Source organism: Tachysurus vachellii, chromosome 7, assembly GCF_030014155.1.
Source record: "Tachysurus vachellii isolate PV-2020 chromosome 7, HZAU_Pvac_v1, whole genome shotgun sequence".
Taxonomy (NCBI): Eukaryota; Metazoa; Chordata; class Actinopteri; order Siluriformes; family Bagridae; genus Tachysurus; species Tachysurus vachellii.
In genome coordinates, this window is record NC_083466.1 from 27,843,196 (window position 1) to 27,868,987 (window position 25,792).

The 25,792-nt window shown below is 37.3% G+C and overlaps 2 protein-coding genes across 3 annotated transcripts in view; one reads left to right on the plus strand and one right to left on the minus strand.

Annotated features, from left to right (window-relative positions):
• Window positions 1–25,792, minus strand: part of LOC132849065 (carcinoembryonic antigen-related cell adhesion molecule 5-like) — a 272,443-nt gene that overhangs the window by 131,082 nt on the left and 115,569 nt on the right. The window lies entirely within an intron of this gene.
• Window positions 1–25,792, plus strand: part of LOC132849059 (Fc receptor-like protein 5) — a 62,819-nt gene that overhangs the window by 12,471 nt on the left and 24,556 nt on the right. Inside the window, exon 4 of the mRNA XM_060875240.1 lies at window positions 19,456–19,734. Coding sequence (XP_060731223.1) covers window positions 19,456–19,734 — 279 coding nt within the window. The remainder of the gene's footprint in view (window positions 1–19,455; window positions 19,735–25,792) is intronic.

The following is a 25,792-nucleotide window of genomic DNA, read 5'->3' on the forward strand; positions in this document are numbered from 1 at the left end:
TCTCAGACAGCAGCAGAGGATCTGGAGGCAAATACACTCTCAGTCCTGCTGCTCTTAATCACACAGGAGTTTATATGTGCAGAGGAGAGAGAGGAGAACCAGCCCTTCACACACAGTACAGCAATCTACAGCCACTATGGATCACTGGTGAGGAAAATTAACTGTTGTGTTGAAGTGTAGACTTTAAAAGTGTGAATGTAACATCAGATTAATGCAGTATTTATTTAATCATGTGTATAATTAGGTTATAAAGTATGTGTATGATACACATATATAGGACTCAGGACATGGTTGAGGATTTCTGTGAAGGAGGATTTTATTAAAAGTCAGAGCAGGTAAACATTCTGTATGTGACCAAGTATACATAAATTATTCAGATAATGTCTTCAGAAAGTGTCTTCTAAACAGATACAGATACAAATAGAAGGTAAATATATTTATGGTATAAAATAAATCATAATCCTGAACATTGGCTCATTTGACTGCTCTAATTGACTAATCATTTACAGTAGAATCCTATAAAAGAATAAAGCAGATTTTTGCTGGAAAATAAATACTGCAATTTACATCACATTACAGTCATTTCCTTGTTTTCTGTCTCATTATAGTGTTTATTGCCACTTTAAATGGCTCTTTTCTGTGTTTAAGGTGAATCTCCTCCAGTCTCTCTGATCATCAATCCCAGCAGAACTCAACACTTTACTAATGACTCTCTCTCACTGAGCTGTGAGGACCAGAGTAAGTCTACTGGATGGACAGTGAGACGATACACACACACTGAGAGAGTGTTAGATTGTTCACACTGGGGATCAGTTACAGGATCTACATGTAACAACAGATTCCTCTCCACATCCTACACTGGAGTTTACTGGTGTGAGTCTGAATCTGGAGAAAACAGTAATCCTGTCAACATCACAGTGCATGGTGAGTCTTCATGTAGTGTGTTTAATGTTAAAGGAAAAGGGAAATGATTCATTACAGAATATTTAGAACTCTGAGATTTCACTTGGGAGAAACTGTTCATGAAGACAAAAACATTTTCTTAAGATTTAGATGAAACACCTCCAGACTCCACAAGTTTAGAGGGTTTTAAGTTATGTACAGATAAATTAGAGAACTTTTATTTATTATCTACAGACACATCACAGTGTGTGGATTTCCTTGTTAGTGATTTTCTATGTTCTAGATGGTGATGTGATCCTGGAGAGTCCTGTCCATCCTGTGACTGAGGGACATCCTCTGACTCTACGCTGTTTATATCACAACCCAAATCCCTCAAACCTCACAGCTGATTTCTATAAAGATGGATCAGTTCTCCAGAACCAGACTACAGGAGAGATGATCATCCAAACTGTCTCAAAGTCAGATGAAGGTTTCTACCACTGTGAACACCCAGAGAGAGGAGAGTCACTGAAAAGCTGGGTCTCAGTCAGATGTGAGAAACCTTTTGAGAATTTATTTTTATTTGATTCTCTGTTTAATGAGTTTCTATGTTTAATTGCTGAAATTCTGCTCTTTTTCTTCTCAGTCTCAGGTCCTATATCCAATGATGGAACATTAGGACTGGTTGTGGGTTTGGGATTTTTGTTCATCACTTTTCTGATCTTAATGATGCTGCTGTGGTCCTACAAAAGAAAAAAAGGTCAGATTACTACATTAGCTATGTTATGTAGAATATAACCAGAATTACAAAAGAATAAAGCAAATTTTGATGTATCACATAATCATGGACAATAACTAAAGGTAAACAATAACTAAGTGTTGATGAACAGATCTTTAAGACTTAAGTCAATATTATACTGTGAGATATGAATCAAGAAATAGTTTAAATTATGTGTATATTCTAAAAAATATAAAACATATTTGCACATACTAAATATAGAACTATTAACTGTAATGTACTGAATACTATATAGTCATATAATACATTGTTATAAACCCACAACATGTAAAATTTGAAAATGTGATCACGAGAATTCAAGAAAGAAAAAAAAAATCCATGGCCTCTTAGGACTTCTGTATATTTAAATATTATTTAAAGGCAGGGTCTCCGATTTTTGAAAGCCAATGTTGACATTTGAAATCACCAAAACAAACACGCCCCTAACCCAAATGGGTCCCACCCCTGTATCGATAGCTCCGCCCACACATACATACGTAACCCAGGCAACTAATGGAAAGAAATGTGTCTTTATCATAGCTGAAGGGAAGAACAATACGATTGCAGATAAACAAACAAGCAAAAATGACACACAAGCATAATCATGTAAAGGACAAAGGCATATATTAGTTCTGTGTAACAAAGCAAAATCAACGTTACTTACCTATCGAGAAGGAAAAAAAGCGCCTCGTTAAGTAAAGTTGGTCACATATTCACAGATTGGAGTTTCCCGAGTCAATAACTCCTGAGCTAAACACTGTTACTACACAAAACACGGTTGTAGCTGCGTCTCTACATTACTAAGATAGAAAAGAGGTGTTATTTGTGTAGTAACAGCTTTTAGCTCAGGAGTTATTGACTCAGGAAACTCCAATCTGTGAATATGTGACCAACTTCCTGCTCCTTCAGTTCTCTCCAGCGCTGGAAAGCTGATCCTATATTAACACGTCCTACTTCTTACCTTATCGTAAGACTTTCTTCACTTTCTTTCTTTGTTTTTATTCTCCATGTCAATGTTAAAACCGTTTCCTGCTAACGCCACACATGCGCACTGAACACTCTCTCCACTGCATATTGACAAGCCCCACCCCTTTATGCTAATTAGTTACACGTTTGTTTTGATTTTGTTTTGATTTTTGTTTATTATCAGCCCGACTCAGTTTTCTGAAGCATTTCTCAAAAATCGGAGACTGCCTTTAAAAAAAAAAAAATCGGAGAAATCTGCCTTTAAGCACAAATATATATTATGTATACATCTAGTCAGTGTTGTAATATAACAGAGTACAAATACTTCGTTACTGTACTTAAGTAGAAATTTCACATATCTGTACTTTACTTTGCTATTTAAATTTGTCAACTTTCAGTTTTACTCCACTACATTTCCTAGATAAAATGTATACTTTTACTCCGCTATATTTCCACTAAGCATCTTCGTTACTCGTTACTACAAAATAAAATCAGAAGAAATGTGTGCGACTGCAATAAGGGAGGTTTGGCGAATCACTGCTCCTAGATTGCATTACGCTCCGCACGCTCTACGGAGAAGCACAGGGACACGCAGCGTGCACGCGCAGTCAGAGCTGGAGGCGTTTATCTATAAAGTTAATCGGCTGAAAGCTGCAAATACGGCAACCAAAAGCAGTGAAATGTCACTATTCTTATTACCAGAGTTGTAGCACAAACAAAATATTAATGCAAACAATCCATTCAATACTAAATAAAAATAACATTTATTGATTTGGTCTTTGTCTTGTGAATATTTTTTATTAATGACTGCATTCATTGGACACACTGTTTGTAGAGAATACACACATACATGAACTGATCTGATACAAGACTGGCATCATTACATCATGCATAAAATTTTGGTGTCCACTTTTGCCATTGAATAATACCATAACTTTTGGCTTACTATGTAGTCATATAATATATAATATAAAACTCTTCTTGTTTTAAATTCTCACTGAGGGCTAAAGGTGAAATCTTAGAACCGCCCCTGCTCTTATGCCTACCGAAAATCACTGAAATTTTACTTTTTACTTTTACTTCAAATACTTAAGTACATTAAAGATCAGAAAATTACTTTTGATACTTAAGTACAGTATATCAGATACTTTAAGACTTTTACTTGAGTAATATTCTAAAAGGTGATTTTCACTTCTACCAAAGTCTTTTTTTAGTACGATACTTGTACTTTTACTCAAGTATTGTTTTCTAGTACTTTATACAACACTGCATCTAGTTATTGTCAGGGCCATGGGTGTAAATTTCATTTAACCGTGGGGGGGACAATAAATATAAAATTTCTCATGAGCAATTTTTGAAGGGGGACACGTCATATAAAGACATGTCCCCACTGTGAAAAACTTTGCTTTTATCATTATTATTGTAGCATGGAGATTACATCATTTTGGTTATTTTCAATTTTTTTTCTTGACGGCTTTGGCGTGTAAGTTGCAGTGCGCTATGCAACAAGCTATTGTAAAGAAGCTAACGTTAACTAGATAAGTAATATTTTAATCGCTAATATAGCAGATTCATGGAAAATTACATCGGTAATCAGCATTTTTGCTGCAACTACTTTATGAATGAGTTTGCATCAACTACATTAAAGAGAATCGCTTTATTTAAAGTGAATAAAATCCCCTACTTAATGGAGTTCAACATTAACTGAGCCGCAGACACACACCTGACTCGTGTGTACAGAGTAGGTGAGATGTACAGTACTGGGAAAGCAGGCAGTGGGTCAAACCACTGTGAGGAAGGTGAGGGGGAACTCAAATGTTTCTAAATGCATTTTTGCGTTGTTATTTTTTTTCTTTTCTACTTACACAATTATTTAGGTATACGTACATACATATATTTTTCACAATAGAGAGTGCGATATTTTTTAAATATTTTTTTTGACCCGGGATTTACGCCCATGGTCAGGGCTGTCAAGTGTCACGCATTGAGAGTGACAATCACGCATTTCAGTCTTTTGTCACGCTCTCCCGCCACACATCGTATTTCTCACGCAGAAAAAACTTTTTGACTATTTATCATATTGTAATGACGCGTCATAAGGCTGATGATCTATTTGCAGCTTTATTTGGCAGAGCTCATAAACAACAGGCAAGGTCAGAGTCGGCAAACACAACAACGTAGAGAAGGCAAAATCGTAGTCAGAAAAACAGGCAGGAGGTCAGGGCAGGCGGAAAACAAGGAGGAGGTTTGCAGGAGGTTGGCGATGTCACCATGCTCTGCACCTTTTATTTTTTTGCTTATTTGATAATGCACTTGTAAAAAAAAATAAAAATAAATAAAAATAAATATAATAATAATAATAATAATAATAGTAATAAATTCCTTTTTTACATTCCATATTTTTTTGTTGTTTACAATCTGTCCAGTTTGTCCAATTTTCAACTTATAGATTAAGTAAAATAAATTTACTAATCGTTCGTGTTGTGTTACACACATTTGTCATGTCTACAACTCCAGAGTTCAGTGTGGCCTACAAACAACTTCATGTTCACAGTTACCCAATTACTGATTGCAAACACTTTTGTATCTACACAAAAGTATCTACAAGATTACCTGACATACTCCAAAGATGATGTAACCAATGTGAGTATTGATTATTGCTGCAGGGCAGTGTGTGGAGTCCCCCAAACCTACAGAGAGGCCCTTATGTCACCTGAGGCTCCCGGATGGGAACATGCTATGAAGGAAGAGATGGACTTCATGTTTATAAAACACCTTCTAACCAAACAGTCGTGAGAATTTAGCAGCACTGTGGTATATCATGTATTTTAGTCCTTTAGATGAGCTGTAGTTATTTTCCAGGAAATTAATCAGTGAGATGTTTCTTCCTCCCACTTAGAGACAACCAATGTTGGTGATGAGTCTGTATACTCAGAGGTGCAGAAGCACATGAAGGTAAACCTCTTGACATTTATAAAGCTTAAAAGACAATCACAACACCTTCAAGTTAGAAACATTCAAAAGTGCATTGGGTAGAATTTCTACAAACAGTAAACCACAAAAAATTTAAAATGATCATGTTTTATTGATCTTCATATCCATGTACGCAAAATCCTGTCTTTCAAAATCTGTGGTGGTCAGAAGAGTTCATCCATGATAGTTGGTATCTGATTAGAAAACATCAGTTTATTCTGCTTGAGCTGTTAGCTATGAACATGCAAGCCTCATAATTTACTTATTTGTTGCTGCTTAGTAGTTTTGCTGCTTTCAGTAGTTGCTTAGTTGTACCATAATTGTTGGCAATATCATGATAAATGTTTTTCATATTTATGCATTTATGTTTTCTTTCTCTGCAGTGATCCGTGTGTCTATGTACACTGATGGAGCCCATGTCATCAAATATTGTTTTTGCCATCTGTTTTTTTTTTTTTTCGGAAAATATTCAGCTGTTAATCTTTTAGATTGATATTTTATTGGATGAAGCCAAACCTGGCAGCTACTCTGAGAATTTGTTTTAATAACTCATTTTTGCCACAACATCATGCTGTCCCTGGAGACGTTTCACAAAAGTTTAGTCATTGGATAAAGTCTTAACCCTGCAACAGAATGACCTTTACTGACCAAATTCCTTTATTGGGATGCTCATTATCTTCTGAAGCCCAAACCCAGAATACCAGATAAAACTTGCTGGAACAATTCATTTGCCACCTTTTCTGCCATGTTGTATGGCTACTTGTACATTATCTGTACAGCACTGAGCTGGTCTTGGAAAGGGGCAGCCTGCCTACAGCTGGGGCACATTTTGTCCATAATGGTGGAATTGGTCTGCTCTTCAGTAGAGTAGCATTAAAATGTAATTTATGTCAGTATTCTGTTGCACAGTTATGCCAAAATGTGGCTAAATTAAACACGGTTAATAACGTGTTAAATTAAAAACGGTTTCTAAGAATTTGTTTGACTGTCAGTACTTTATGTCAAATAACCAATGAACTGTAGTTTGGGTGTAAAAGATTATCACCCCTAGTGTGTATAATGATGTACAGTATAAAGTATATAGTGTATATTTGGGTTGGACATATCCTGCTGGGTATAAACATACAAAGCATTTATTTGAAAGAAAATTAGGTATTGAATTAATGATGCAATTTATATCACAACATGGCTTTAAAATTATGTTGCATATCATGCATTCAGATAATAACACAAATGCTCTGCACTTTTTTTGCTTATTTGATAATGTATTTGTAAAAAAAAAAAATAATAATAATAAATACCTTTTTTACATTCCATAATTTTTTTTTTGTTATTTTTTTCATCTGTCCAGATTGTACTATGTTCAACTTATAGATTAAGTAAAATAAATTTACTAATTGCTCTTGTTGTGTTACACACATTTGTCATGTCTACAACTCCAGAGTTCAGTGTGGCCTACAAACAACTTCATGTTCACAGTTACCCAATTACTGATTGCAAACACTTTTGTATCTACACAAAAGTATCTACAAGATTACCTGACATACTCCAAAGATGATGTAACCAATGTGAGTATTGATTATTGCTGCAGGGCAGTGTGTGGAGTCCCCCAAACCTACAGAGAGGCCCTTATGTCACCTGAGGCTCCCGGATGGGAACATGCTATGAAGGAAGAGATGGACTCACTTAAAGAAAATGAAACATTTGAATTGACAACTCTACCCGAGAGCAGAAAGACAATAGGGGGAAAATGTGTATATGCCCTTAAAGAGATTGCAGAAACAGGAAAAATCTTCAAGGCTAGGTACGTTGCAAAGGGATACAATCAAACTGAAGACAGACTACCATGAAACATTTGCTCCGACAGCAAATCTCTCCTCGGTATGGGTATTAATGCAGATAGCTGCTCAGAACAACTTCTTTGTTCATCAGATGGACGTAAAAACAGCGTATCTACATGCTCCAATAGAGGAAGACATATACTGTACTTAGAACAACCAGAGGGTTTTGAAGAGACATCTAATACAGGAGACAAGTTAGTATGCAAGTTGAAGAAATCTCTGTATGGTCTAAAACAGTCTGGAAGAAACTGGTACAAACTTTTAAATGATAATTTGGAACAAAACAACTTTGAGAGAAATCAGTCTGATTACTGTGTGTATAGAAAGCAGATTGAAAATGAGACAATCATAGTGATCATGTGGGTAGATGATTTAATAATTGCAGCAAGCAGTGAGGATCAGCTCAACAGTTTTAAAGAAACTGTTGAGAAACTGAACAAAAAGATGGAGAGATTAAAATGAATCAGAAAAGGTACATTCTCAAAATGCTTGAAAGGTTTGGAATGTCAAACTGTAAACCAAAAGCTACCCCAAGTGAGTTAAAAGTGGAGTGTAATAGGAATGAGGAAGAAAACAACAATGAGATTGAAAACCCCAAAGAATACTGTGAACTTTTTGGAAGCTTGATTTATGCAATGACCTGTACCAGACCAGACATTAGCTGGATAGTCAGTAAACTGTCACAAACCCTTGCAAAGCCTAAAACACATGACTTAGTAGCTGCTAAACATGTCCTGAGATACCTAAAAGGTACGGTTGACTACGAGCTGTGTTTCAAGAAAACAGACAAGACTTTGTCTAATAGCATTCAGTGATTCAGACTGGGCATCTTCTGTAGAAGATAGGCATAGTATTTCAGGATACTGTTTCAGCTTGACAGAACAAGGACCTGCTATTTCATGGAAGTCCAAGAAACAGGCAACAGTGGCACTGTCAACCTGCGAAGCTGAATACATTGGTCTAGCAAACACTACTCAGGAAAGCATGTACCTAACTCAACTGCTAAATGGCATGGACAGTAGTGTTTACACTTGCACCACGATGTATGGTGATAATCAGGGGGCCATTGCACTGAGTAGAAATCCAGTGAATAGATCTAGATCTAAGCACATTGATGTAAAATATCCCTTTATCCGTGAGGCTGTAAGTGAGGGAAGAATAAATATTGAGTACTGTCCAACAGAAGACATGGTAGCAGACATTTTGACAAAATCTGTATCAAAAGTTACAATTCTGAAGTTCAAAGGTTTTCTGTTTGGGAAGTAAATATTTGTGATGACATTGTACATGACTTAAGATCATGAGAACAAGTGGGGGTGTTGAGTTATATGTTCTCATTAATCATATAATTTATATTATGTCATATTGCTTATTATTTTATTTTAGATTATAATACTGTGTTGTATGCCGAAAATGTGCAAGAGTTCATTGTGCGCATGTGTAAACAAACGGAACTATTATTTTGAAACAGGTTTAGCAAATATAGAAAATTTATACAAAGAGAAACATACTCTAACATATTTATTATTCCTATATGCATCATTAATGGTAGCATAATATCCGGTTAGTAAGTTTGTTTGATAGACTGCTGTGCACAAGTACCTCTCTGATAATCGCCTTCATTTTTGGTCACAGCACAGGTACATTTACCCAAATTTATACATGCTGGCCCTGAGCTATATGTGCACCCCTGCCTCTTCTGTGCCATCTGAATGGATATTTTCTAAGGCTGGTGAAGTGGTCAGCAAGAAGAGAAATAGGCTCAGCTTCAGAAGTGTGTACAAAAACTTGTTTATAAATAAAAAATCAAACCAAATAAGTTACCCATAATCACCATCAATCACTACAATCAAATTTTCCCCTGAGCTTCCACTGTGTCTGCATTTCTTTAAGCAGTGTCACTGTCATTTACATACATACTCCCACTGTTTCAAAGCACTGCACTGGTCCCAGTTCCCAAGCACTAGTCATTCAAAATAACACTTCTTGTTTTGAACACAACCATAATTACGCACAAAGCCTCCATAAGCCTTGCCCATATACAGTGCATTAGTCTGTAGGCCACAGATTTATTATAATTGTGTAAATATGTGCATGTGTGGACGTGTGTGTGTGTGTGGGTTTTATTTTTGTAACAAACAGTAAAAATGTCCACATGCACAATACAAAATGTTTATTAAAATATCTAACATTTTTGTTTTCAGTTACTGTAAGGAAGCAATGGAACATATTGTTGTCATGTATTTAAAACATTGACTCATTAATTTATTAATATATGCTTAATTGTCAAATTTATCCATTCATTATTGCTTCCAAAATTGAAACATTTTGTGACACAGTGCTTTCTCTCACTTTCACCAGCAGAGGTCCTTGTCGAGCTCTGATTTGAAAAGCTTTGAGTAATAATCCTTTTTCTGAATTGTGCTGAAAGCTTCTCTGGTTCAAGAAAGCTATACTTCACCATCGCTACCATGTAACACTTGTGTGTGCCCAAAATTGCTGAAAACAAAAGTGAAAATGAACTCACACTGCAGTGGATAATAAATAACAAATAAACCCCAATCCCTCCCTTTCTCACTGCTGCATGATTAAGGAGCTCTGAAGCATGTTGTTTGATCATCTCCTCCATTGTGGCTTTGCCCCATTTCATTACTGCACCTGCAAGAGTGGAAGCTAATAGATGCACAAAGAACTAAATTTAAACATCTAGTTAGCATTATGAGCTGACAGGGAATTACCCCGCCCCCTTACATAACATGGATATTACAAAAGACCCGCTGCCTGATCTGAGTTGCGCATGCGCAAACACAATATTTTTTGTCAGCTAGATACAGCAGCACCATTTAGACAAACTCAATGGTTATGATTAGATTTGCATAGGAGGATATTATTACCTGTGTAACTGTTGTTTTTATTTGTTTGTTTGTTTTTCAATTCAGCTTATAAAAGAAGATTTGCCAAAGCAACAATTTGTTGAAAAATTTACACAACGAACACTGACAACTTTCTAACAGAACTGACGGTTCATATGTATAAGTCCTGCACCTGTCATATACACCAGACATCCAAAAAAACTCCTATCCAGACATACAAAAAAGGTTATAGTCAGTTGTGGTCTCTCTCTCACACACACACACACAAACACACACACACACTGTGAGAACACAGGATGTGGTCAAGCTTTAACACACACCTCTGCTCTGTCAGTCAGTCAGTCATTAGAGGGACAGGATGGAGCTCAGTCCACTGCCTGTGATGCTCTGTGAGTAAATGTTCTCTTTGTGTCTTCATTAGAGTGAGTGATGGGGTATAAAGTTGTTCATCTGCAGTCTGAATGTCCTGAGTGATGAGCTTATTGTGTGATTAGGACATTGTGTGTACTTCATCATGACTGTTCAGGTGGATCAGTGTCTCCATATCTGTTATGAGAAGGGTTTAGTTTGATGTGTAAATACTCTCAGTAACTATGATAGTTCAACAGGTAAGAGTACAAGTAGAGCAAGTTTAAAACACAGGGTTTAAATCATCTAATGAGTGTAAACGAGTCTGTAGTGTCAGAATCTGTTGGTGATGATGGTCTCTTCTGATGGTCATCTTCTTGTCATGTTTCCTGTATACAGAAAGCTTATTAGCATTAACTAGAAATTCAGAGAAAATGCCTTATAACCTATATTTCCACTTGTGTTACTTTTCTAGTCTGTAAGAGAAACATCTCTGTACATCATTTTCACTATAATACACATTGATACCAAAGTAATACATAACATAAAAAATCATTAATGATAATTTGTGAATCTGTGTAAAAAATAAGAACAATAATTGTGCAGAAACAAACACTTCTCATTAGTCCTGTACACACAGAGCAGTGACCGTGTTAGAGGCCTCAGAGCAGAGAGCAGGACACGGATGTGGTTTATTTTCTATTTTCATGTTGTGGTCCAAATACAGGTGTGAAAAAAGGGGAGGAGGTGTGAAAATAACTGAGGGAATGGAATAAATAATATTTATAGGGTGTTCAGAGAGATAAAACCCCTGACCATACCCTTACTAGCCACTTTATTAGGAACACTACACTGTTACGATTAATGGGAATATTATACTGTTACTGTACTTAATCATGATTCAGTATAAAATATCACAGGTAATTAATTAGGAGTCTGAGTAACACATGCATAAATGCATCCACAATGTTGTAGAACTAGGAACTGCAACAACACTTGAACAAATCTGCAGTACTGCAGTGAAAGTTTGTTATAGTTATGATGATAACATTTTCTTGTGATTTTTTGGAGGTAGTTGCTTGGTTTCCTGTCATAGCATAGCATTTTATTTTCCAGATCAATTTAAAATGGCTTTATTGGCATGAAAGTGATATTTGTCCAAATATTTGGACTGTACAAAATAAACAGCACTATGAACATTATGCTGTGACAGGCAACCACACCACAACTGACACATATTTTGAACTGAAATGACTGTTCACATGTCAAATGCACCTGTCATATACATAGCCAGAACCTCCAAAATAAAAACCTCTCTTATTTATACGTTACAGTAATGACCTGCATACCTACTTACAAGAGGGATCGTAGTCAGACGTCCAGATACTGAACCTGATTTGCACATCATGCAGACTCTGTTCTCAGCTTAAACCAAGTGGTTTAAATGATCTGAGTGTAAATGAGTCTGTGTTTACTGTAATCAGAAAGGTTTTAACATATCCATCTTCTTCTTCTTCTACTTTCGGCTTTTCCCTTCAGGGGTCACCACAGCGAATCATCTCTCTCCATCTCTATCCCTATCTTCTGCATCCTCAACACTTGCACCCACTAGCTTCATATCCTCATTAATTACATCCATATACCTCCTCTTTGGCCTTCCTCTTTGCCTCCTGCCTGGCAGCTCCATGTCCAACATTCTCCTACCAATATACTCACTCTCCCTCCTCTGAACATGTCCAAACCATCTTAATCTGGCCTCCCTAACTTTGTCCCCCAAACGTCCAACATGGGCTGTCCCCCTGATGTACTCGTTCCTAATCCTGGCCAATATTGTCACTCCCAAAGAGAACCTCAACATCTTCAACTCGGCTACCTCTATATTAGCATTAACTAGACTTGCTGAGAAAATGCCTTTTAACCTACATGTACATTTTTATTACTACATACAGAGCAGTGACCATGTTAGAGGCCTGAGGACAGAGAGCAGGTCATGGATGTGGTTTATTTACTAATTTTAATGTTGTGGTGCACATTCAGCTGTGAAACAGCAGAGGGGGTGTGAAGATGGAGGTGTGAAAGCAATAACTACCTTTTTAACTGTTGATAATGTGGCTACATTTAACTCTACTGACATAATTATGCGCTTTTAATGCTAAACGATCACCATTTGAAACCATGAGTCTCCACACAGAGTCACAGAGTAATAAGATTTCTTAATACACCCAATTTATTAGGAACACTAACACTTACTGCAACACTGTACACTATTACTATTTCTGAATATTTATATAGCGTTCAGCGTCAGTTCAGGCAGGCCACATAGTCAAACTTGGCTGATGTCAAACATCAGCTGATGTCAAATTTTCTAACCCCGCCCATAAGCTGATCTGATTCCTAAGCGCACTATTGGTCCCTTTCAAACAGGGCGCCCTATTTAAATGTATTTTTCAGTCTGTCTGCTTTGCTGTTTCCTCTGCATTGCTGCAACTGCGATTTAAACTAGGAGTTTAACTTGGAGTTTAAACCGCAAGCTATCTCCTTTTGTGTTCCCGATATGGAACTATAAGAGGTCGTGATTACTATTAGTATACTGTACTCTAGCCAAAAGGGAAGTTTGAAGACACTTTGAACTTACAGTAAATCGATACGGCACGCATATTCGTGTATAATGGTGCGTTTGTTGAGCCTGAAGCGACCTTAGGGCTGGCGTGTTGTACAGTCTGTTATGCTATGCTACGTTAGGCTATGCTTCGCTATGCTATGAATGTTATGATATGTTAGGCTATATTGTATGTTACGCTATGTTATAAGATAAGGTTATGCTATGCTTTTGCATTGCTCGTCACGATGGGTCATGCCATGCTTGCTTGGTAGGCTAGATTACCTCATGCTAGGTAATGCTATGCCTCGATATGCCTTGCTATGCCAGCTCGTTATGGTATGCTATGTTATGTTATGCTACAGTAGGTATGTTGTGTTATGCTAGGTTAGGCTTGCCTTGCTAGGCTATGTTACGTTATGCTATGCCTTGCTAGGCCAGGTTAGGTTACGTTGCGCTATGTTATGCCTCGCTAGTCTGTTATGATACGTTATGCCATGCCTTGCTAGGTGTTATGTTACGTTATGCTATGCCTCGCTAGGCTATGTTACATTACGTTATGCTATGCCTCGCTAGGCTATGTTTGGTTATGTTATGCTATGCCCTGCTAGGCTATGTTACGTTATGTTATGCCTTCCTTGCTAGGCCATGTTATGTTACGCTATGTTAGGCCTCATTGGCTGTTATGATACGTTATGCTATGCCTCGCTAGGCGTTATGTTGCATTATGCTAGAACTTGCTAGGCTGTTATGGTGCGTTATGCAGTGCCTTGCTGGGCTACAGTATGTTGTGTTGCATTGCGTTGTGCTGCGCCTTGCTAGGCCGTGTTAGGTTACGCTATTGTATGTTGTGCCTCGCTAGGCTGTTGTGATACGTTGGGCTGTGCCTTGCTAGGCTATGTTAGGTTACCATATGCTATGTTATGCCTCGCTAGGCTGTTATGATGAGTTATGATATGCCTCGGTGGGCTATGTTGTGTTGCGTTGTGTTGGGCTGTGCCTTGCTAGGACGTGTTAGGTAACGTTACGCTATGTTGTGCCTCGCTAGGCTGTTGTGATATGTTGTGCTATGCCTCGCTAGGCTGTTATAATACGTTAGGCCATGCCTGCTAGGCGTTACGTTGTGCTGTGCCTCGCTAGGCTGTTGTGATACGTTAGGCCGTGCCTTGCTGGGCATTACTGTATGTTGCGTTGTGCTATGCCTCCCTAGGCTGTTATGATACGTTATACTGTGTCTCAATAGGCGTTTGTTACGTTATGCTATGCCTCCCTAGGCTGTAATGGTACATTATGCCATGCCTTGCTAGACGTTATGTTACATTATGCTATGCCTCGCTGGGCTGTGTTTGTGTTACGTTGTGCTGTGCCCTGCTGGGCTGGGTTGCGTTGTGCTGTGCCTCGCTGGGCTGTGTTGGGTTGCGTTGTGCTGTGCCTCGCTGAGCTGTGTTGGGTTACGTTGTGCTATGCCTTGCTGGGCTATGTTGTGTTACGTTATGTTGTGCTGTGCCTTGCTGGGCCGTGTTGTGCTGCGTTGTGCTGTGTTTATGGCTCGTTGGCTGTTGTGATGCATTGTGCTGTGCCTCGCTGGGCTGTAGTGATATGTTATGCGGTGCCTTGCTAGGAGTTATGTTGCTTTGTGCTGTGCCCTGCTGGGCTGTTTTGTGTTACGTTATGCGATGCCTTGCTGGGCTGTGTTGGGTTGGGTTATGTTGGGTTATGCCTTGCTGGGCTGTTGTGATGCGTCGTGCTATGCCTCGCTAGGCTGTTGTGATGCGTTGTGCTAGGACTCTCTAGGCTGTTATGATGTGTTATGCCATGCCTTGCTAGGCGTTATGTAATGTTATGCTAGGACTCGCTAGGCTGTTATGATACGTTATACAGGAAATATTTACTGACAAATGGTCTAACTTCTTAACTTGACAATGGTTAAATGCTAGCCAGCAATGAAATGAAAAGCTTCTCTCCTCCTTGTTGATGCTCTGCAGCAGTGTCCAGCGAAGGATAGTGACCTGGTGGATAGATAATCGATGGCTACTGGCTCTGCTTGTATTGTGTTTCTGTTCTTTAAAAAAAAAGTTCCAAAGCTGGGAAAGGCACTGAGAAGCATTCTAACCACTGCTTCTTCAATTATTTAATAACTGGACTTATCCGAGATTTTCGCAGGAGTGGATTTTTCTTGGTTGCCTACTCATTCCTTTGCCTATAATATTTTGCTTTTTTAATGGTCAGTGGTTGCTAGTAAATGGCAAAGGAACTGCTTTCCGTGCCTGATAATTATGTCCTCTGCTCTGTTGGTATTGTACTAATAAGATTGGCTAGTGAAATGCTCGCTTTAATCCTCTGCTGGCTCTTCAGTTAGCAGGAAGAGCCAGGGAGGATTGCCTGGTATAGTCTGTTTGGGGGGATTTTGTCTTGCTGCTGTTCCCTGACTAGCTTTCATGGAGCTCATGAAAAGGATGGGGAATTCAGAACAGAGCCATACCGCCAAATGTAAATTTTATAAGCTTGCAAATAAAAAATGTAAAAATGTCAAAGAATTGTCTTCATTTTGACTCAAGTGGTCCTGACTGAAATATGTTTTTTGTACTATAACTGTACTGTCCCTTTAACAGTTGGAGGGACAGAACAGTAATAGTACAAAAAAAACGTATAAATATAATTGGAGTTTAACCATTCCCCATCCACTTTAACAAAAGTAGTTGAAAACAACCCTTTGAGATTTTGGTCCTTGGTCCTCAGACCTTAGGGGGGTATCTGGGTTGGCAACTAAGGACACACAGGCAGTTAAGCAGAGTGTAACTGTGAAACAATGAAAGAGACAGACAATATAAGTATCATTCCTCTGACATGGAAATAATGTATATAAATCAAATGACCATAACATGTATGTAGGCCAAACCTATTCATTTAGGAACTCAGTAACTGCATCTCATGAGTATACAGTGATGTGAAAAAGTGTTTGCCCCTTCCTGATTTTTTTTTTTTTTTTTGCACATTTCTCATACTTTTATGTTTCACATCGTCAAACAAATTTAAATATTTGTCAAAGATAACAAGTAAACAACAAAAAATGAAGGTTTTTATTATTAAGGGAAAACAAAATCCAAACCCACATGGCCCTGTGTGAAAAAGTGTTTGCCTACCTGTTAAAACATGGTGTAAAAATAACACTGCATTTCAGAAAAAGAACATCATACCAACAGTAAAATATAGTGGTGGTAGTGTGATGGTCTGGGCCTGTTTTGCTGCTTCAGGACCTAGAATACTTGCTGTGATAAATGGAACCATGAATTCTGCTGTCTACCAAAAAATCCTGAAGGACAATGTGCAGCCATCTGTTCGTGACCTCAAGCTGAAGCGAACTTGGATTCTGCAGCAGGACAATGATCCAAAACACACCAAGAAGTCCAACTCTGAATGGCTGAAGAAAAACAAAATGAAGACTTTGGAGTGGCCTAGTCAACGTCAGGGCTTGAATCCTATTGAGATGCTGTGGCATGACCTTTATAAAGGTGGTTCATACACGAAAACTCTCCCATGTGGCTGAATTACAACAATTCTGCAAAGATGAGTGGACCAAAATTCCTCCACAGCGCTGTAATAGACTCATTGCAAGTTATCGCAAAATCTTGATTGCAATTCTTGCTGCTACATTTGGCCCAACCAGTTGTTGGGTTTAGGGGGCAAACACTTTTTCACACAGCGCCATTTAGGTTTGGATTTTGTTTTCCCTTATTAATAAAAACCTTCATTTAAAAACTGCATGGTGTGTTTACTTGTTATCTTTGACTAATATTTAAATTTGTTTGATGATCTGAAACATTAAAGTGTGATAAACATGCAAAATAAAATCAAATTCAGGAAAGGGGGCCAACACTTTTTCACACCACTGTAGATTTTAGTAAGTCAGGGAGACATTAATAATTAAATAGCCTCTCAATTCTTTGGTTTGAGGCTATAACACTTGACTTGACTAGTGACTTGACTCTTAATCTACTAGCTAATTTTTTGCAAAATAAAGTGTTAATACACCTTAAATCTGAGGTAACAGCAATAATAATAATAATAATGTCAGATATAAGATTATCAAACTTCAATAATAATATCTGCTTTGTGCAATAAAGTGAAACAAACACCTTTTGATTGCAGAATAGACATTCATATGAATTAATGTAGTTTTTGTTTATTAATTGGAGGAGTTATAATGTGTTTCCTACAGATGGTAGTTTTGATTTCCTTAATATGATTTAATCGTGTGTTTCTAATCAGTATCTAACCCTTCAATCTTTATGTCTTACATGTACTGTGTTCATTAATAGACTGAATATTCTCCATATTTATGTTATGATCTGTTTCTCTTTTAGTGCTGATTTCACTCATACCAGTGGTCCAGGCTCAAGGTGTTTTATATATAGTTTATCTTTATATTGTCTCCTTATTTGATTTGTTTTGGTGCTGAGAAGGTTGTGTATAATTTGTTAAGTTGTAATTTTTAAAGATCTAATGAAATGATTGCTGCAACATCAGATTTCAATATATTGTTTTACACTTAAATAGTTTTATGCTGCTTAAATACTTTAAAATGATTGTATGTAAGGTTTATTAACAACATAATGTTTTATAGGGAGTCCTAAAGCTGTGGTGTCCGTAAAGCCTGATACACATGTGTTCATTGGAGAGATTGTTACTCTCAGATGTGACATACAGGGAGGAGGAAACTCTCAGTGGAATTACAGCTGGAATAAATATGATACCACAATATCAGAGGGAATATGGAGATTCCTCATAGACAACACAATGGAGGAGTTCATAATCTGGTCTGTTGAAGACTCTGACGGTGGAACCTACAGCTGCAGAGGACATGGGAGAGACTCTCAGAGCTGACTGTATCAGGTGAGTCTGTGTATGTTTTTATTTCTTATTTATCTGTGAATTCTTTAATTCTGAGAGATTTTGATGATCATCATCGTCTCATCACATGAGGTAGAAATCCCTCATAATATTTAAATATGAGCCTCGTTATCTTTTCTTCACTTAACTGATGTTCACAATAACACAGCTGCAGAAATAATCACTGATTCACTTCTGTTCTGTTAGATATATTTTTGGTTATTAATATCTTTTGTATTTTGTCAATTAAATATTTTATAACTTGTCTGCTGTCATCTCTATAAAATGTGTGAACACTCCTCCATCTTTTAGTGGAACGTGGAACGTGACAAAATTTGTATAAAATCCTTAAAAAAGCAGACTTAGCTAGAGAAGTCTAAACCTGATTTTAAGCCTGTGTTTGATAAAGTGATAGTTTTTATATCCTTCCTCATCTTTGTTGCTCTGCACTACATGTGCTTCTCTCTGCCTCTGAAAGGGAGTAAAGACCTTAAGCGGCTGTTCTGATTGGTCAACGCAGTTTTGGCGGGCTCCCGTGGCTCCGCCCCACTGCTATGCTTTCCACAACATTGTGATGCTGAAATATCTGTTCAGAACTTTCAGAACCGCAGCAGTGGAGGAATAAGGAGCAGGAATATGGATGAATGTCATTTAATTTAGAACTAACAAGTTTCCGGTTTCTGGTCACTGACAGGTTTGTCTACTGCTGCTATCTAAAAGATTAATACTTGTTTTTAGATGCTTTTGTTTAGTTGAAAAACTTAATTTTGGTCACAACCTCATTATTCATCATGTTTAGCTGTTTTACACAATACAGTTTAAGGAATATGAAATGGATTTTTCCAGACGGACTCATATCAATAAATATCATATTAAGATCATTAATACTTAAGTCAGACTGATTATAATATAATACAATTTCATATAAAATCAAGTATATAAATTGACATGGATTTGAAACGTTTTAATATTTAATAAAAAGCCAGAGTCGTGTTTTTGCTCATTTTTAAAAATAAATACAGATATTTTCAGATGGTGATGATGATTTGTGCAGGATCCATAAAATAACAGTCTAAAATCAGTAAATACAGAGTTTCTACACTTCAACAGATCATGAATTTTGTTACATAGAAAATATACTGAATATCAGCCGTGTAAGAAAACATACAACTGTAACATCTTGTATTAAATGTTAAATATAAATGTTAGTTTTAGACACAAAGCATCTGTTAGACACAGTGAATCTACTGCTTATGTTGTAAAGTGTAAAGCAGCTCTGACACCTTCATCATTTCACACCAACAGTAAAACCCAAACCGACTGTGAGAGTGAATCCTCAGAGCTCCGTCTACACTGGAGACACCGTCACTCTGAGCTGTGAGCTGCAGCAGGAGACTGGATGGGAGTTTTACTGGTACAAAAATAATCAGCTGTTACAGAATCTGAACAGTGAACAAGTGAACACACTTAAAGTGACAGTCGATAATGCAGGAGAAACAGAGTACAAGTGTCGAGCATACGGGATATACAACTACAACTACTACTACACAGAGCTCAGTGATCCTGTCAAGATTACAGTGAGAGGTATGTCATGACTTTTTACTTCACAGGTTTGTTAGAAGGCGTAAACATTATTGCTTAATTATTTTGTAATTCCTTGTTATTCCAGACTATTCAGAATAATCTTGAAATACATATGTTTAAAATTATTTTTCATTTCTGACTGGTGAGATCCAAAAACATTTTGTTTAACACACACACACACACACACACACACACACACACACACACACTATAACACTAACATGTGAAAGTCTTCAGGAAATAAAAGTTTATATTTTGTGGTTCTGTGTTTTTTATATTTATTTATTAAAATATAGATTAAATTAAATCTTGGTGAGAAAACGTCTGTAAGTGAGAACTGTTAAAGATATTTGGGACACGTCTGAGGGCAACCCAGCACATATATATTGACCTGTTTCTGTTGTGTTTTTGTTTACGTTGTCATGTGGGTTTTTGTTCTGATTCATGTCTTGTCTCCGCCCCTGTCCTGTCATTGGTTGTTGTTCTAATGTATCTGGATTATTCTCACCTGTTTTCACTTTCACCCTTGATTTGTCAGTGTATTTAAACCCCTTTGTTTCACCATGTATTTGTCTTGTAACTGTTGTTACTGCTGTGTGTTTAGTCTGCAGATGTCCTGATCTAGTGTTTGTTTTTGCTTTATTTCTGTGTCACAGTTTTATAATTTCTTTTTTCTATCTAAATAAATGAACTTCTACACTTGTATCTGCCTCCAGCCCCCTAATGTGACAAGAACAGGAACTAACTAGTTTGTCAGACTTTCCACAACAATAAATGTAACTATAAATGGATGAAATGTTCAGTGTGACATTCATTAATAAATTAAATTATAATCATTGGCACATTCTGATTAAAATAATCTGTACTTCATGGTGGAAACAGTAACTCTATAACAGTGTTAGACACGTTGTTTTATTACTAAAACTTGAAAAATTATACACAATATACAGTACAATGTAAGAGATTATCTTCAGTTAATTTCAGTCTAGGTTAAAAATTATCATGTATTTCCTGTGTAACAGAGAGACCACAGGCAGTACTGAGTGTATCTCCACAGAGCTGGCTGACTGAAGGAGACTCAGTGACTCTAAGCTGTGAGGTTACAGACTCCTCTACAGACTGGACATTCAGCTGGTACACAGTTGTTCCCTACAGAGACGGATTAACTGGAATAAATAATAATCGTGGCTATATCGTGTATGTGGAGCTCCTCTCAGACAGCAGCAGAGGATCTGGAGGCAAATACACTCTCAGTCCTGCTGCTCTTAAACACACAGGAGTTTATATGTGCAGAGGAGAGAGAGGAGAACCAGCCTTTCACACACAGTACAGCAATCTACAGCCACTATGGATCACTGGTGAGGAAAATTAACTGTTGTGTTGAAGTGTAGACTTTAAATGTGTGAATGTAACATCAGATTAATGCAGTATTTATTTAATCATGTGTATAATTAGGTTATAAAGTATGTGTATGATACACATATATAGGACTCAGGACATGGTTGAGGATTTCTATGAAGGAGGATTTTATTAAAAGTCAGAGCAGGTAAACATTCTGTATGTGACCAAGTATACATAAATTATTCAGAGATAATGTCTTCAGAAAGTGTCTTCTAAACAGATACAGATACAAATAGGAGGTAAATATTTTTCTGGTATAAAATAAATCATAATCCTGAACATTGGCTCATTTGACTGCTCTAATTGTCTAATTATTTACAGTAGAATCCTGTAAAAGAATAAATACTGCAATTTACATCAGATTACAGTCATTTCCTTGTGTTCAGCCTCATTATTTTGTTTATTGCCACTTTAAATGGCTCTTTTCTGTGTTTAAGGTGAATCTCCTCCAGTCTCTCTGATCATCAATCCCAGCAGAACTCAACACTTTACTAATGACTCTCTCTCACTGAGCTGTGAGGACCAGAGTAACTCTACTGGATGGACAGTGAGACGATACACACACAGTGAGAGAGTGTTAGATTGTTCACACTGGGGATCAGTTACAGGATCTACATGTAACATCAGCTTCCTCTCCACATCCTACACTGGAGTTTACTGGTGTGACTCTGAATCTGGAGAAAACAGTAATCCTGTCAACATCACAGTGCATGGTGAGTCTTCGTGTAGTGTGTTTAATGTTAAAGGAAAAGGGAAATGATTCATTACAGAATATTTAGAACTCTGAGATTTCACTTGGGAGAAACTGTTCATGAAAACAACAACATTTTCTTAAGATTTAGATGAAACACCTCTGATTTATCTCTATATAGAGGGTTTGAAGTTATTCATTCATTCATTCATCTTCTACCGCTTATCCGAACTACCTTCGGGTCACGGGGAGCCTGTGCTTATCTCAGAGATGCCAATCAACCTACCATGCATGTCTTTGGACCGGGGGAGGAAACCGGAGTACCCGGAGGAAACCCCCGAGGCACGGGGAGAACATGCAAACTCCACACACACAAGGTGGAGGCGGGAATCGAACCCCGACCCTGGAGGTGTGAGGCGAACGTGCTAACCACTAAGCCACCGTGCCCCCCGGTTTGAAGTTATATAGAGATCAATTAGAGAACTTTTATTTATTATCTACAGACACATCATAGTGTGTGGATTTCCTTGTTAGTGATTTTCTGTGTTCTAGATGGTGACGTGATCCTGGAGAGTCCTGTCCATCCTGTGACTGAGGGACATCCTCTGACTCTACGCTGTTTATATCACAACCCAAATCCCTCAAACCTCACAGCTGATTTCTATAAAGATGGATCAGTTCTCCAGAACCAGACTACAGGAGAGATGATCATCCAAACTGTCTCAAAGTCAGATGAAGGTTTCTACCAGTGTGAAGACCCAGAGAGAGGAGAGTCACTGAAAAGCTGGGTCTCAGTCAGACGTGAGAAATCATTTAAATACAACTGTGATTTTATGAGTTGAACTTATTTGCAGATTGAGATAAAACATCTAAACAGTTCAGAATGAATAAAATATGATTATAATTATTATTTTATTCTGCTTCAGGTCCATCACATGTAGAAGCTCCATTCTCTGTGCTCATGCTGATCTGTAGTGTGGTGACGGCCTCTCCGTATCTGCTGGTGACCATCATTCTGCTGGTCAAATGTTACAGAGCTCGAGGTAAGAACTCTTTCAGTATGTCTCTATATTTCACATAACATTCTTTAATTAATGAAAGAAATTACTTTTTAAATTTCTTAACAGATCACACTGATGAAGACAGGATTGAGAATGCAGTCATAGAGGAATGAGAAAAGTTCATCTATAAAAAGAATAAACATTTACTGAAAAAGATTTTCAGAATTTCTTTTTCTTTATGGTTTTGTGTGGATTTTAAAAAAATACTGATTTGTCATTTTAATGTCCTGCTGTTATTTGCTCAGCATCTTCTAGACACCGTCATTGTTGTGAATGGATTTGTTTAAAGTCTGCAAACCTCCTCATGACTGAAGGTCAATGTGTCTTTAATCTCCAATAAAGCTTACAGCCTGTGCTGCACTGAGATTTACTCAATAGTTCAACTTGTTTTATATTGTATACATACTAAGTTTATTGACTATCTGAAATATTGTGCAGAACATTTTTATCAGCTACGCATTTTAACAAAAATTAAGTACTTTTTAACTGACAAAACCTTAGAGATGGCAGTACATGCTCTAATCACTTCTCGTCTAGACTTTTGTAACTCTCTATACTGTGGTGTCACCAAAACTCAAATTAACCGGTTACAATTAGTTCAAAATGCTGCTGCCAGATTTCTTTTAAAAAAAGCGTAAAAGCGATCACATTAAACCTCTTCTGAGAACTCTTCACTGGTTGCCTATTGAATACAGAATTCATTTTAAAATGCTTTTCTTTGTTTAAGTCCTTGCATAATCAAGCTCCTACAGTATTTATTTATCTGATCTATTACATCCTTATTCTCCTTCCAGAAGCCTAAGATCAGGCAACCAGAACCTCCTCACTGTTCCCTTTTCAAGACTTAAGCGTAGAGGGGATCGAGCTTTCTCAGTAATTGGGCCACAGTTTTGGAATGATCTGCCAATAGAGTTAAGATTAGCAGCCTCTTTGTCCATTTTTAAGTCCCTTTTAAAAACGTATCTCGTTTCTTTGGCATATCTATAGTTTTCCTTTTAATTTTTATTCTTCTTATTGTTTTTTTTATTGTTCTATTATTGTTTGTTTTAGTGTTTTAGTGTGTATTATTATATTGTTTAATTCTGTTTTGCTTTCATTATCTCTTATCTTAGTATAATTTTTTTTTTTCTGTGTATTTTTACTAACACTCTTTTATTGTACAGCACTTTGGTCAGTCCTATGGCTGTTTTAAATGTGCTACATAAATAAAGTGAACTTGAACTTGAACTAATTGTGCTTTGTGTTTTCTCAGTATTAGTTCTACCACTTCTGTATTTGTACTGCTGTGTTTTCTATTTCTTGTGAGATTTTCTCTAGTTGAATATTTAGTTGTAGACTTACAATCTCAGTTAGACGCTGTTATTAGTTTTGGTTGATGTTTCAGCTGTGTGAACTTTAATTGTAGTTGTGTGAGGAGATTTATGGTGAAATGTTTGATCAATTAAATAAATGCATCATTATCAATTCACTGCTGTTATATTGTTGTCTTTTCATTGTCTAAATGTTTGTCTCCTGCTGTAACATTAGAATTTCTCACATGGGATTAATAAAGTTTTATCTTAAAGTCAGATAACTGGATCCTGCAGTATTATTCAGTGTCAGTAGAGGATCTCAGTGCAGTGAAGGTCAGGAGTTAATAAGGAATCAAACAGATGGAGAACAAATTGCAGAATTCTCCAAGTTGAATAAAATGGATTTCCTACACCTGTTAAATCAACACCCTGGTGAAGATAGCCCGGCAGCATTGTTAGCAACAAAGTTGAGGAGCTTAAAGACCCTTAAATGTCTAAGGTGGTAAGGACATTTCACACCATCATAGAGAGAAATCTGACTGGAAGCATCACAAACTGGTTTCTGAACAGCACCGAGAAGGGCAGACGGGCCTCAGGGGTTTCCTCCGGGTACTCCCCCGGTCCAAAGACATGCATAGTAGGTTGATTGGCATCTCTGCAAAATTGTCCGTAGTGTGTGATTTTGTGAGTGAATGAGAGTGTGTGTGTGTGTGTGCCCTGCGATGGGTTGGCACTCCGTCCAGGGTGTATCCTGCCTGGATGCCCGATGACGCCTGAGATGGGCACAGGCTCCCCGTGACCCAAAATAGTTCGGATAAACGGTAGAAGATGAATGAATGAATGAACAATATATCTCTGTCCAGAGCTCAGCTCATACTGACAGTAAGTATGATGAAGCAACTTATATAAGTGAAACCTGCAAGCAGCTTTCAACAACTTTCAAAATAAAAGTGCTGCAGCAAAACAACTCACTAGAAACACAAAGCATTCTGAAATATAAAATATACCACATTGTCACACATGGATAATGGTTAACATTATAACCTTATACAAACATTCAAATAAAATATAGATAAAAAATGAGATGAATTTCTTTTAATATTTGCTACTCAAGAATTTCTTTTTTAGGTTTTAGGTTTCTTTTAAATAACTTCTAGCTGTCAAATGTCATTAGTTTGTGTTCGTTGTTTCTTTTATTATCATTCTCATTCACTTACATGTACTGATGTGACACCCTAAAGTATGTACACAATTTGGTTGTGATTCTTTATGGAAAAAGTTTTATATATATATATAATATATGATTGTGGCAGGAGGAGTGATTTTGATTACGTGCAGGTGCAGCATTAGCTTATTGGCAGCTCCACGGAGCTATAAAAACAGGAGCATCACGTTTACTTGGGATGCCTCACTTGGTTACTGGCCGCGTTGCTAACGCGCTTCCGTCACTTCCCGGAACTGGATGAGTGCTTGAGACGGTAAGGGGAACGTGCTGTTGGTTGTTTTCTTGGTTATTGTATGTGTTTGATGACGAGAGGTGAACTGTTTTAATGTGTTTTAGAGACGGCGATTTGTTTGAAGAGCACTTCTGCCTTGACCCTACGAGTCGCACT